At 44.9% G+C, this 12499-nt stretch overlaps 1 protein-coding gene across 1 annotated transcript in view; it reads right to left on the bottom strand.

Moving 5' to 3' along the window:
* Window positions 1–12499, bottom strand: part of SPTAN1 (spectrin, alpha, non-erythrocytic 1) — a 64438-nt gene that overhangs the window by 12720 nt on the left and 39219 nt on the right. The window contains exons 26-39 of the mRNA XM_008579624.1: window positions 12293–12328; window positions 10547–10594; window positions 9732–9823; window positions 9274–9418; window positions 8984–9165; window positions 6913–7012; window positions 6570–6767; window positions 6347–6493; window positions 5508–5611; window positions 5205–5367; window positions 2901–3056; window positions 1605–1813; window positions 661–781; window positions 293–414 (exon numbers count right to left, since the gene is read on the bottom strand). Coding sequence (XP_008577846.1) covers window positions 293–414; window positions 661–781; window positions 1605–1813; window positions 2901–3056; window positions 5205–5367; window positions 5508–5611; window positions 6347–6493; window positions 6570–6767; window positions 6913–7012; window positions 8984–9165; window positions 9274–9418; window positions 9732–9823; window positions 10547–10594; window positions 12293–12328 — 1823 coding nt within the window. The remainder of the gene's footprint in view (window positions 1–292; window positions 415–660; window positions 782–1604; window positions 1814–2900; window positions 3057–5204; window positions 5368–5507; window positions 5612–6346; window positions 6494–6569; window positions 6768–6912; window positions 7013–8983; window positions 9166–9273; window positions 9419–9731; window positions 9824–10546; window positions 10595–12292; window positions 12329–12499) is intronic.

Genomic DNA, 12499 nt, shown 5'->3' with positions numbered 1-12499 from the left:
GAGGGTGGGATATAAGTGGGCCAGGGAAGCCTTCTATGTAATATAAAGTAGGGAGAGTATTCTTTAGACATGACATTCTGGAACCATACGCTGGGTCCAGGCTCACGTAACAGGACCAGTTCAGCATGGAGCCACATGGGAGGTGGCTCTGGAGCAAGCCGAATGTGGCACTCGTGTGCTCACGAGAAAGGCCCAGGAGCTGGCAGGAAGGCCGAGGCTCTGAGCGGCCCAGTGTCGGCCTCCCCACTGTGCCCCGGAGCAGGACAATATGCTCCTTCCTCTGGCCACGCACCGGGCAGCCGCCAGCTGCTTCAGCTCCTTCCAGTGCTCCACAAACTGTGCCAGGCGCTGCTGGATCTCCTCCTTCCCAATGGTGTTGTCGTCGGACAGCTTCTTTCCTGTATCCAGGACACCCTGACAGGCAAGAACGATCTTATTAGCAGCAGACAGTTCTGTGGTGGCTGCTTCTAGGTGCTTCAGTCTTGGGATTCCCAGGCAAAGGCCTCAACATCAAATTTAGAACTTCCCTTCCTGGTTTGGGCTGAGGGCTCACACACGCTGTAGAGACCTCAGTGAAATAAACCAGAGCAAAGGAATTTTTTGTCTGTACCCTGGGCCCTATCCAACCCCTCTGCCCTCTGGGCAAGAAGACGCCCCCACCTGGATGGCTGGCTCATGTGCAGCCAGCTCTGCCTCCAGCCGTTTGTGCTTCTTCCTCAGGTTCTGAACACCTGTTAAGTCCCGGCCGTAGTCCTCGGAGCTCACCAGAAGCTTCTTCTCCCTGGTCAGCAGCACAGTGCGGTCAGTGTCTGCACCTCCTCGTTTTCACAAGGGGATGTCAGGTCAACTACAGAGCCATGATGTTCTCACCTATGTCTACCAATCTCTCCACGAAAATCCCTGCCAGTTTCCTCGAACACAAAAACCTCTATTTCCCAAATGAACAGTGTCCAAGACTCACTCTGTCCAGATAAGTATCTGTAAGCACCTGCTGTGTCTAGATGCTGCAGAGAGTTGGGAACACACTGACAGCAGAGCATGGCTGGTGTTGCTGTATGACACCCACATACTCATAGATAGCCCATATATCTAAACATATAAAGATATTTCTGTAAGTAATTTTTTAAGGTATTACGGAAGTGATAATTAAGACAGGATTTTGTCCTTAAAAGTGGTCTGTTTATGTGCAACATCGATCAGAAAGGACAGACTGACATTTTGGGGGGCAGAGGGAGATTTAAAAAAAAAAAGTCTCCTTCCTTGAGGAAGTGATCTTTCCCAGGAGACCAGACACAAACTCACTAATCTTTCCTAGGAACTAAGGGGCAGGGTCTAGTGTAACCATCGCAGATCACTACCATCGTGGGGACAGCACTGACCGTTATCACTGTACACAGCACAGCAGAAGAACTGAGGCATCCCAGTCCAGTGTGCAGTGGAGCCAGGACCCCAGCCGTGCAGGATTTCCAAGCCTGTGCCCTTTCCCTGTCTCACCACCACAGTCCAGGAAAGACTGAAAGCTCCCGCCTCTCCAGTCACTCTGTGGTTCCCATCACTTGCTATTAAAGGCCTGAGGGGCTTTCTAGGACATCCAGAACACATACTTGATCCAGGACTCCTCATCATCCATGTCCCGGAAGAACTGGTGCAGGCGATGAGACTCATTCAGCTTGGCTCGCCGGGAGGCCGCCATGCTCTTGATCTTCTGGAAGCGCCCATTGATGGTGTCCCGCTTGTCCTTTACTTGGGAGGTGTCGAAGGCACTGCTGGTCATCAGGCTGTCTGCCTGGCTGTTCAAGTCCTTCAGGCGATCCTGGGGCAGGGGACACAAAGGGAAGGTTCAGAAATCTGGGTCTCCCATGAATATCTGCTTGAAAGTAAAAACTCAGGAATTACTTAGGTGTGGAGTGTTGATATTCTCAAAGTGTGGTATGTGAACCCCTGGCCTTCTATGAAGTCAAAATTATTTTCATAACAACATTAAGACACGATTTGCCTTTTTAAAAGTGTGAACATTTGCACTGCTGGTGCAAAAGCAATGGGGGGAAGGGGAAATGCTGGTGCCTCCCTCAAATCAAGGGAGTGACAAACTGAACTTGCAGAAATCGATTCCTCACTGCCATCCACTTGCAGTAAAAAAATGTTGTTTAATGGGCTTACTATTATTTGAAGAGAGTTAATGGATATTCAAATTTCTCAATTTTAACCTCAATTGTTTATTTTGAAATAATTATTAATTCACAAGATGTCATAAAAATAGTAAGTTTCTCTGCATCCTTCGCCCAGCTTCCTCCGATAGCAACACCTTTCATAACTATAGTACCATATCAAAACCAGGAAACTGACATGGGTACAGTCCACAAACCTTATTCAGATTTCACCAATTTTTATATGCACTCGTTTGTGTGTGTCTGTGAGTATATGCGGTTCCATGAAATTTCATCATGTGTGTAGATTCATCCGACCACCACCAAAATTAAGATACAGAATTGTTCCATTAGCACAAAGGAGCTCCCTGGTGCTACCTCTTATAGCTGCACCCCACCCCTAACCCATGGCAACCACTAAACTGTTTTCCATCTCTATAATTTTGGTGTTTCAAGAGTGCGATACAAATAGAATCGCATAGTATGTAACACCTTGAGATTGCCTTTTTAAAATTTAACTTTAAAAATGTATTCAATTTTCAATAATGGTGAATACTAATAGATAAAACCTGCCTAAAAAAAACCTCTTATGGGCCCTCAATAACTGTTATGAGTATAATTGCCCAGAGACCACAACGTTTGAGAACCGTTGCTTTGGTGTCGGACATCGCTCTCCTTCCACAAACATGCTAGTCCCCCTCACGCAAGCTGAGCCCCAGATGCCTTGGGCCTGGCCTGCCTCCCTCTGCTTACCTCATGGGCAGATATATCCGCCTCCAGCAGCTGATGCTTCTTCAGCAGGTTGTTCACAGAAGCCAGGTCTTTGCCGTAATCTTCAGATGCCAGCAGGGCTTCCACCTGGCAGTGAAAACATAAAAGAGAAATACTGTATGGTGCACACTTAGCGTTCTAGAAAGCCCAGGATGCCCAGTTGTTATTCCAGGTCCTTGTTCGGACAGTCGAATACTTCTCAATTACAAATTTTTTTTTTTTTTTTCCTTTTTTCGTGTCCGGCAACGGATCACAACCCTCAGTGTCGTGCCCGTACTGGACCGGGACCGGCAATGGGATCGCAACCCTCGACGTTGCCCCCACACCTCGCCCAGCCAGTGAGCGGGAACCGGTCTGTATGTGGGATCCGAACCCTCGGCGGGAGCGCCACCGCGCTCCCAAGTGTTTCTTTTTCTTTGGCAGCTGGCCTATACAGGGATCTGAATCCTTGACCTTTAATTTGTTTTGAATCTATTTGTATGTCAATTTCATGGCTTTCTCCTTATTGAACAGAAGCTCTAACAAATAACACGCATATGGATATTTCATCATTTAAGGCTTTAATCACCATAAAGCTATATCTGATGGTCAGTCTTATCCCTCTGTTGACAGAGGAAAAATCTACAGCTGCTAGACTTTGGCTTTGTTGGTGTATCATGTGGTAGTTGTCATTAATCAAAACACAGGGATACATACGGTCAAAACCCAGTCTTGACTACAAATAGGAATTTCTTTCTGCTAGGAACAGAGAGGGCTAGGAGAATGATGGGCTCCTGATGCTGGGCGACTAATATGGTTTTTAAAAATTCATAAAGACACAACGGGTGAAACACTGCAAGAGACAATTGCAAGGACATAGCAGCTGTGGCACAATTCTGGGAAAAACACTTGGCTGGGTAGGAAATGCAGGGTCTCAGGGGACAATACCATTTAGGGAAAAAAACTAAAAGAAAAAAAGCAGTACAACTGGGGAAAAATTATGCATCAAATGTTTCATTTCAGAGGCAGCAACTGTCAAAGGATGAAGCTGTTGGGCTGGCTCAGGACCACACTCACTTGAGGTGTCCTTCTTACGTCCTCCAACCCCCCACTCCAAAAGGCAAGAACAAAAAGGGCCTCAAATATCCACAAATCCAGACAAACGTCCAATTCCCCCCTTCCGTTTCTTGTACTGATCACTCTTTGGTTCAAAGCCCATTTGTTCTCTTCTATATCTTCATTTCTTCCATCCATTTAAGAAACTTTAAACCTACATGTAGACTGAAAAATCTCCAATCCCCCACTCCTCTTAGATTTGGAAGCAGATCATTGGCCTCCACACAGTTCTCTAGCTGTTCCTCTCAAGGGACCAGCACCTGTGGGTGCCAGACTTGGTGTGCATCGACTGACTGAGAAATCTCCAATCCCCCATTCCTCTTAGATTTGGAAGCAGATCATTGGCCTCCACACAGTTCTTCTCTAGCTGTTCCTCTCAAGGGACCAGCACCTGTGGGTGCCAGACTTGGTGTGCATCGACACTCTCACACCGGGCTCAGCTAGACTGAGCCAAAGTCTAAACAGAAAAAGCTGAGGATTCCACTTCCAAAAGGAAGCACGCCTTGAAAGAAAGCAGTAAGCTAGTGCCCCTCAAATCAAACATTGCACAGAACTTGGCTAAGTGATAAATCGGGGGGGAGGGGCGCGAGGGGTTGCAGGATAATTGCAACAAAGAAAGCCACATCCCACAGGGACACTTGAATGGAGAGTGATGATTGATTAGCGATGAAAAGGATGGATGGAGAGACACCAGCAGACTGCGTGTGACTACAACAACAATAATCTACACAGAACACCACAAATACTGGAGTTCACTGAACCACAGCTCTTAAAAAAATAAAAAACTTACCAGCAGCTTGGAAAGCTACAAAAACAGATTAAAAAAACAAGAGTTCAGTACACTGATGTGATATACATGTCAACTGTTAAACAGAAACTCGTTCTGCTGTCACACTTCCCCTGGGAAGCTGAGCATTGGGAACAGTAAATAGAAGGGGGATTCTCTAGACTTTTTAATAGCAGATATGGTTTCAATATAGCAAAAGAGAAAGGCAGCTTTTAAATGGCTTTGGCAATTTAGTGGGGCTTTTCCACTGGCTCAGCTTATTAAAATATTTTTCATTGGCTTCACCATGGGTGCAAAGAAATTGTTTTATATAGGTACATCCTTTTTAAAGATCCCTTATTTAACAAAATCTGCTCAATAACACAGGGCTACTTCAAGACAACTACCCAATCAGTTCAGCTCACCTGGATGTTGGTGGGATCCTTATACGACTCATCACTAGCTGTCTGTAATTTTTCACTGATCCAAGCCTCAATCTCATCCACATCCCGGCTGAACTGCTGGAGGGTTTGAGATTCTCCTAGCTTTGATCTTTTCTCAATCATCTGTGCTTTCAGACGTCGCCACCTGAGAAAGCAAAACCATGAGATCAAATATGAATGCACCACCATGGAGGAGGAAGCTGGAGGACGTAGCAGACCAGGGCTCACGTGAGGGGATGCCTCCTCTAAGAGCTGGTGAGTATGCCAGTGCCATGGGACACCCACCTGTCCAAGACCTCATTGCGCCGACTAGCAATGTCTCCTTTGGCATAATGGTCAGCAGCAATGAGCTGGTCGGCAAAGGACTGCAGAGCAGCAATTTTCTCTTCCTGTAGACAAATAAAGGCGTGGGGTCAAGGTGGGCCTGTGCCTTGCCTAGACTGCTGGTCTTGAGAAGAGAATGGTTATGTAGGGTGACTGAGAACTAGCTGGTGACAGGATCAGAGTACACTGACACTTTAGAAGCCGTAGTGTAAAAAGCCAGAAGAAAGCTTGATTTCCATCATTACTAGCATAGAGTTTTACTCAAGATTCCAGATCACACTAGGGTGGGGTAAGCACTACATCAGTAGATATCATGCAAAAAATTAGGCTTAATAATAGGAAAAGGTTGTCAGATTTTCAACTAAATGGTTCAGAAATCAAAAAGTTTTCTATCTTTCTTTTTGTTTATGTTCATGCATTCCCTTACCCGCCCACAAATTTTTCCTGCCTTTCATAATAAAATAATTTTTCTTGTAGCATCCCCGTTATAAAAACCTCAGAAATGCAGCATGTGTATTTACAAACTTTGTTAAAAATTATTCTTTATGTACACATCATTTTCCCCAGACTATACAGGTTTTCCTTACAGATAAAACAATGATCATATTTCTTACTTTTTGTATTCCATACCAAGTATTTTATTTAAGGAAGCTGCCAAAGCTCTCTAGCTGAGATAATCAAGTAAATAACTATTTTTTATTCTAATCATTGAGAGAGAAAAGGAGAATAAGCTGACAAATAGAGGAGATGTCAATCAGGAAAAACATCCCGATTCAGACTCCATGGTACAGAGGCCTCACCTGAACATTAATTGCTTTATCGAAGTCTTCATGTTTTTTGATCAGAGCCTCCACACTGTCCAGAGAGTCTCCTTTGTCTTCGGTGTTCAAGAAGGCCTCCCGGGCAGCCATCCAGTTCTCGGCTTGCTCACAGTCCCGATGGAACAGCTAAAGGGGAGAAGCAGCTGAGATGGTGGGGCATTTGGCAAGGCAATACCTGGTCAGAAACCCAGAGCACACCTACCTGCAATTCAAGGCAATGATCCAGCATCATCCTGCGTTGAACCCAGGCTTTCTCCAGATCTGTACGCTCCTGATCAAGAATATCTAGTTTCTCCTTGATCTCTGGGCTGGCATAGTGCCCATGAGCCAACAGCTGCTGCCCAAACTGCTCAAATGCCTGGAAAGTGCCAGCCCTGGCATCAATTTCTGTCCGGTGTTCCTGCCAAAAGGAGGGGGGGATTAGGTAACTGGCAACAGATGCCCACTCTAATGTCAATGACCGACTCACAATGAAGAGTGGGGGTCGAGGACCCCATGGCCCAGCAAAAGCCACATTTCTGCTGCTCAGCAGCAGGTCTACCCACCTGGTGTCGCTCCAGCAAAGCTTCAGCTCCGGTGACATCCTTGGCTAGCTCATCTGAGGACACCAACCCCCGTATTCCATTGATCCAAGACATGAGGTCGCTAGAAACAAGATCCACAGAGGAACAGCTATTACATTATCTGGCAAGCAGGCCTTCTGCCCAGGAAAACAGAACTACATAATTCTTGCCTCAGAAGGTTATTTTGGGTTAATCTAGTTAATCTGTTGAATGGGGCTGGGTCTCTGGGCAGTTTTTCAAAGCCTCTTGTTCTTCTTTTTGAGATATTAAAACAAAAAAGGTAGAATACTTCAGAGGAAAAATAAATAGATTCATAACTAAGATCTTTCACCCTATGGAATAACAGGTTCTAACAGAGGCAATAGCTATGGTTAAATCTGATAGCTCAGAATGAAAAATCCTTTCTTAAGGATTAAGCCTTGAAGCCCTAGGCCTATGCATCATTTAATCCACCTTGTCACAGATGTCTAAGTAAGAGTTAATAAAAATGAGTGTAAGGCTGGCCGGTTAGCTCAGTTGGTTAGAGTGCAGCCTTATAATCTCAAGGTCATGGGTTCGGATTCCTACACCGGCCAGCTGCAAACAAGATAAAACACGAGTGTGTAAGGTCACATATCATATGATTCCTTTTATAAGATATATCCATAGAGATAGAAACCTGATGAGTGGTTACTAAGGGCTGGGGGAAGAAGGGAATGGGGAGTGATTAGTTAAGGGGTATTATTCTACGGTGATGAAGAAAATTTAAGACTAGAGAGGTGGTGGTTGCATAACACTGTGAATACATTAAAAGCCATTTAACTACACACTTTCAAATGGTTAATTGTGGGGCTGGCCAGTTAGTTCAGTTGGTTACAACACCAAGATCAAGTGTTTGGATCCCGATACCAGCCAACTGCCAAGTAAATAAATAAACAACACAAAATAACATAGTATATTGTATGTTATGTGACCTTCACCTCAAAAGAAAAAACAACTTGGGGGGCTGGCTGGTGGCTCACCTGGGAGAGCGTGGTACCGATAATACCAAGGTCAAGGGCTCAGATCCCCATACTGGCCCTCTGCCAAAAATCCCCTTCACAAACAACTTGGACCTCCTACCAGAGGCCCACGAAGGGAAGGTGCATCATCTGCTGACTCATATCCAAGCAGAGGAGATGCCCAAGGTAACATAAAAAGGTTTAAGTGTGCAAGTGTGTGTACGAAGAATATTATTAAAGAGCACAAAAATTTAAAAAAGAAATGCCTGTCCTAAATGGGTACTATTAAACAAGGTATAAATCACCCATTTAGTGGAATGCTACGCTGCCATCAAAAAGACTGAGGCATCAGATCACGGGACATTCTACGAGACAACTGACCTGGACACTCCAAAAATGTTAATGTCATGAAAGACGAAAAACAGAGGATGGAGGGATTTGTTCTAGATTAAAGGAGACTAAGACAAGACTACCAAATGCAGGTCATCCATGACTGAATCCTGGATCAATAAGTCCTAGTTATAAAATACATATTTGAGACAACAGGAAAAAACCAAAAAAGGACTAAAATACTGTTAGTGTTAGATTTCTTGGGTGTGATAAGGGAAATGTAATTATGCAGGAAAATGTCCTTATTCTGAGGAGATATATGCTGAAGTCTTTAGAGGTTAAATGCCATGTTTCTGCAACCTACTTTCATGTGGCTCAGAAAAACAAAATTAAGTATTTAGAGATAAAGTAAACGTCACAAAAGTTAAGTGGTGACTGGAGGTGAAGGTGTCACATGGATGCTTACTGTTATTCTTTCACCTTCCCTGTGGCCTTGAAACTCTTCTAAATCAAAAGTTGTTGGAAAAGACTAAGGAAAAAATATAATACCACGGGGGAGGGGGTGTGTGCGGGCGTGAGAGTGTGGACATATATTCAGAAAGGGAAGTAGAGACTGATCCTGGACTTTCTGGCACTCAGTAGTTTGAATATTTTACATTGAGCATGTATTAGTTTCATAATAAAAATGACCACTACAAAGAAAGTTCTATGCTCTAGAGCTGAGTCCACACTTTGCTTTTTACCGGAAATCGCTAAGGAAGCGCTGCAGGTCGTGGGAGTCACCCAGCTTGGCCTTGCGGCGGTCTGCGCGTTTTCCCAGGCTGTTCCAGGCCTGGTTTAACTCAGTGCATTTTTCCTGCAGATCCTCCGCTGACTCAGGATGGGACTGGATCAGGCGCTCTGCTGTTTCCCCGAGGGAATTGACCTACCGGAAGAAAGTGGTGAGAAGGCACAAAGCAAGGGAGCTCTGCAGCACGTATGCCCTTGCTCTGCCCTGATCAAACACATCAGAAATGACTTCACATCCTCTCACCTTGTCGCCGAGAGCGGCGAGGTCCCTCTCGAAACCCTCATGCTTACGCTGCAGGGCCTGGACACTGGCCAGATCATGGCCATAATTGTCTGTGTTTAGAGCCTGATTCTTCTCTTCTATCCATTCTTTGGTTTCATCAGCATCTCTAGGGATGAGACACGCATTTGGGTTAATACATGCCAAGTACAGTTGCCTTGATTTCAGGACAAACGCAGGAAAAATCGATTCAGCTAGTATTTGTACATTTGTCAGTGGCTACCACGAACAGCTCTGACAAGCAAAAGTACACACATTCACTCACTCAGCAATAATTACTGAGCATCTACCCTGAGTCAGATATGTTTGTAGGTGCCAGAGCACAAATAGCAACAAAATTCAGCCATTCCTCTGAGATCTCAGTGAGCAAGTTTGGAGGCTGTCAGTGTAAACTGGATAGTCACCAGTGCTGGGCCCCTCACCTGTGGAACCTCTGCACTTCATGGGCGCTGCCCAAGAGCTGGCTCCGTTCCTCAGCCAGCTGCTGCAGAGACCGCCACCGCTCATTCAGCTCCTGCGGGAGGACAACTCAGCTCAGTGCTGCATCAACCCCTCTTCTGGGATGCCACAACCAGACTTTGGGACAATGGCTTATCTTGAAGGAAATGTTAGGGAACATATAATTTCCTGTTTCCACCCTCCTAGTTGAAAAAATTACCATACGACACAAGACTCCAGAAAGCCAAAACCAAGCCAAAACTAGCCGTATGCAATGGCTTAAAGACACCACAAACACCTGGCCTATGAATCGCCTTTGAAGCAGCAGGAAAGACGCAGCTAACTCTACCTCACTCCCACTCCTCGCCTGGCGCCTGGCACACAGCAACTGCCTCATACACAACTGCTGCAGGGATAAGTCCCAAGGAGTCTACTGCCTCCAATACCTGTCCAGCTGCATCCTCAGGCCAGAGCAGGCCTGGGAAGAGAGGAGTGGTGCACCAGGTACCAGAGGTGGCGAGAAAGGCATTCGCAGTTTCCCTGAGGCGTGCACCTCACAGCTCCTGCCCTATTGGTGACTGCAGGCAAGGCCTGCTCCACTGCTGAGAGCTGGCAAGCTCTAGACCAGGAAAGCCAGCCCAGCCATGGGCTGATGTCTGCCCAGGACACTCTTGGACCCAGGAAAGTGAGACATGTCACAGCTCATCTGACTGATGGGCAAAAGAGCTCCACTATAGACGGGCAAGGAAGACAGGGAAGAAAACCAAAGAAACCAGGGGAGCTGATCACTGTTTCTTACCTTGATGGAATTAAAGGTGGCCACGGTATGAACCATCAGACGAGCAGACTATGCAGGGGAAGAAAGCAGAAGGGCAAAACTAATCAAGTATTTGCCAATTAAGAAACAGAGGACTGAACTGCAAGTGCCATTAATTAGGTCTCACAGGTCAACCAAAATTACTTTAAAGGGATTCTATCAACATTCTGAGCAGAGGCAATAATAAATATAACCACTATATAGTCACACGAAATGCACAATTACCTCCAGCTCAATTATTAATTTTACTTGATAAAAGAGTGAAAAGGGAGTGGTGAAAACCACATTTGTAATAGCTGGTTCGACAGAAAAAAAGTTCAAAGACTGATTAGTGTGTTTTTCTTGCCCATACTATAGGAGAACACTCCAGAAAACATACTCAATTTAACAAATGTTGGCAGCTGAGATTTTTTTTTCCCCACCAAAAGCTCACCTTGTTTTGGCAGCAAACCCGTTGTGAAAAAGGTGAGATTGTTTATTTAAAGTCAAGTGCACTACAGAAAACATACTCAATTTAACAAATGTTGGCAGCTGAGATTTTTTTTTCCCCACCAAAAACTCACCTATGTTTTGGCAGCAAACCCGTTGTGAAAAAGGTGAGATTGTTTATTTAAAGTCAAGTGCACTAATATTCAATTTCATTTCTTATTATGGTTATTGAACTGCTTTCTTTTTAACAGTATCTCATTTAAGGAAAGGCAACACATTCAGCAGAGGAAAAACCAGTGAATTAACTTTCTTCTCAAGCCACGGGCCAGCCCTAGAATACATTTCTGAAAGAATACTTATGCTACCAGAAAAACTCTGCTGAGAGGTACAAATAAGTAAAGTTGTCACCCATTCACAACACCGATGATCAAATTTTGCTACACGAGAAAAATTACGATTAAGAAAAGGAGAGAAAGTGGAATCAAAAGAAAAATGCACCTCTGCCCCCCTCCCCCCCCCCCGTTTGGAGCCTATTTAATGAGAAGGCCGAAAGAAACACACCCCTTCCAGCATAGGTGCTTAAGACAGGTGAGACAAGACAACCGAGTGGGTAAAAAGGTGAATATAGGAGGATCGGTGGTAGGAGCCTTTTTGTTTTTAGGTTTTCATGAGTTTTTCATGTTCCAGGAAGACGTACTTTTATAAAGTAGAAATCTGCAATCTAACTTGCCTGTAACTCAAGTGGTATATTACGAAGAGCTAGGTCAGGAGGGAAGAAGCTAGAATTTAGACACAGCAACTAGTGCCATAATCATTGCTATAAATACATCACATAAAACCTTCTCCCCTGTATTCCTGGCCAGAACTATGCTCATTCTTCTAAGCACACTTGGTATAATGTCTACTGCAGTTGGCAAATATCTCTTCTTCCTCCTTTACGTTTGTCCTCTGGATTTGGTATCTTCTTTGAAACCTTTCTTAGGCCACAGGAGAAAGAGGTTAGGCAGATGACGAAGGGAAGGTCTCCTCTCCTTCACACTCTCAGTTGTTTTCATGTTTATGTCATCTACTTTTGGACTACGATCCTACTGGTGGGGCCACGCCCAATGACGCAGCGCCCGCTGAAAGGTATACTCTGGCACCGATGTGGGTAATAAACGGTCGGAAAAAAACCAGCCCAAATAAGTCCAGAAATGACCAAAGCCTCAAGACAAGAAAAAGGCACACAGAAAGGGACATAAAATATTGTTGTGCTCTTGCAAAACCCTTGGAAACAATAATTTGCAAAGGAGCTCTTACCTTCCATGGGGAGGCTGTCTTGGAGTCAGTTTCATCCTGTTCAGAGAAGGAGTTTAGGCAGCAATTAAGCACAAAAGACACAGCACCCGACCTTTCCTTTGAATAACTCTAGTATCTCTCCAGGGAGAATTTACATATAAATCAACAAAAACAGCATCCCCCTCCCTGCCCCACCATAATTTGACCAGGCTGGCTGAGAAAAAATAA

The sequence above is a fragment of the Galeopterus variegatus genome, unplaced genomic scaffold (assembly GCF_000696425.1).
Source record: "Galeopterus variegatus unplaced genomic scaffold, G_variegatus-3.0.2 Scaffold80, whole genome shotgun sequence".
NCBI classification, from domain to species: Eukaryota; Metazoa; Chordata; class Mammalia; order Dermoptera; family Cynocephalidae; genus Galeopterus; species Galeopterus variegatus.
This window is presented reverse-complemented; position numbering and strand designations above follow the sequence as displayed.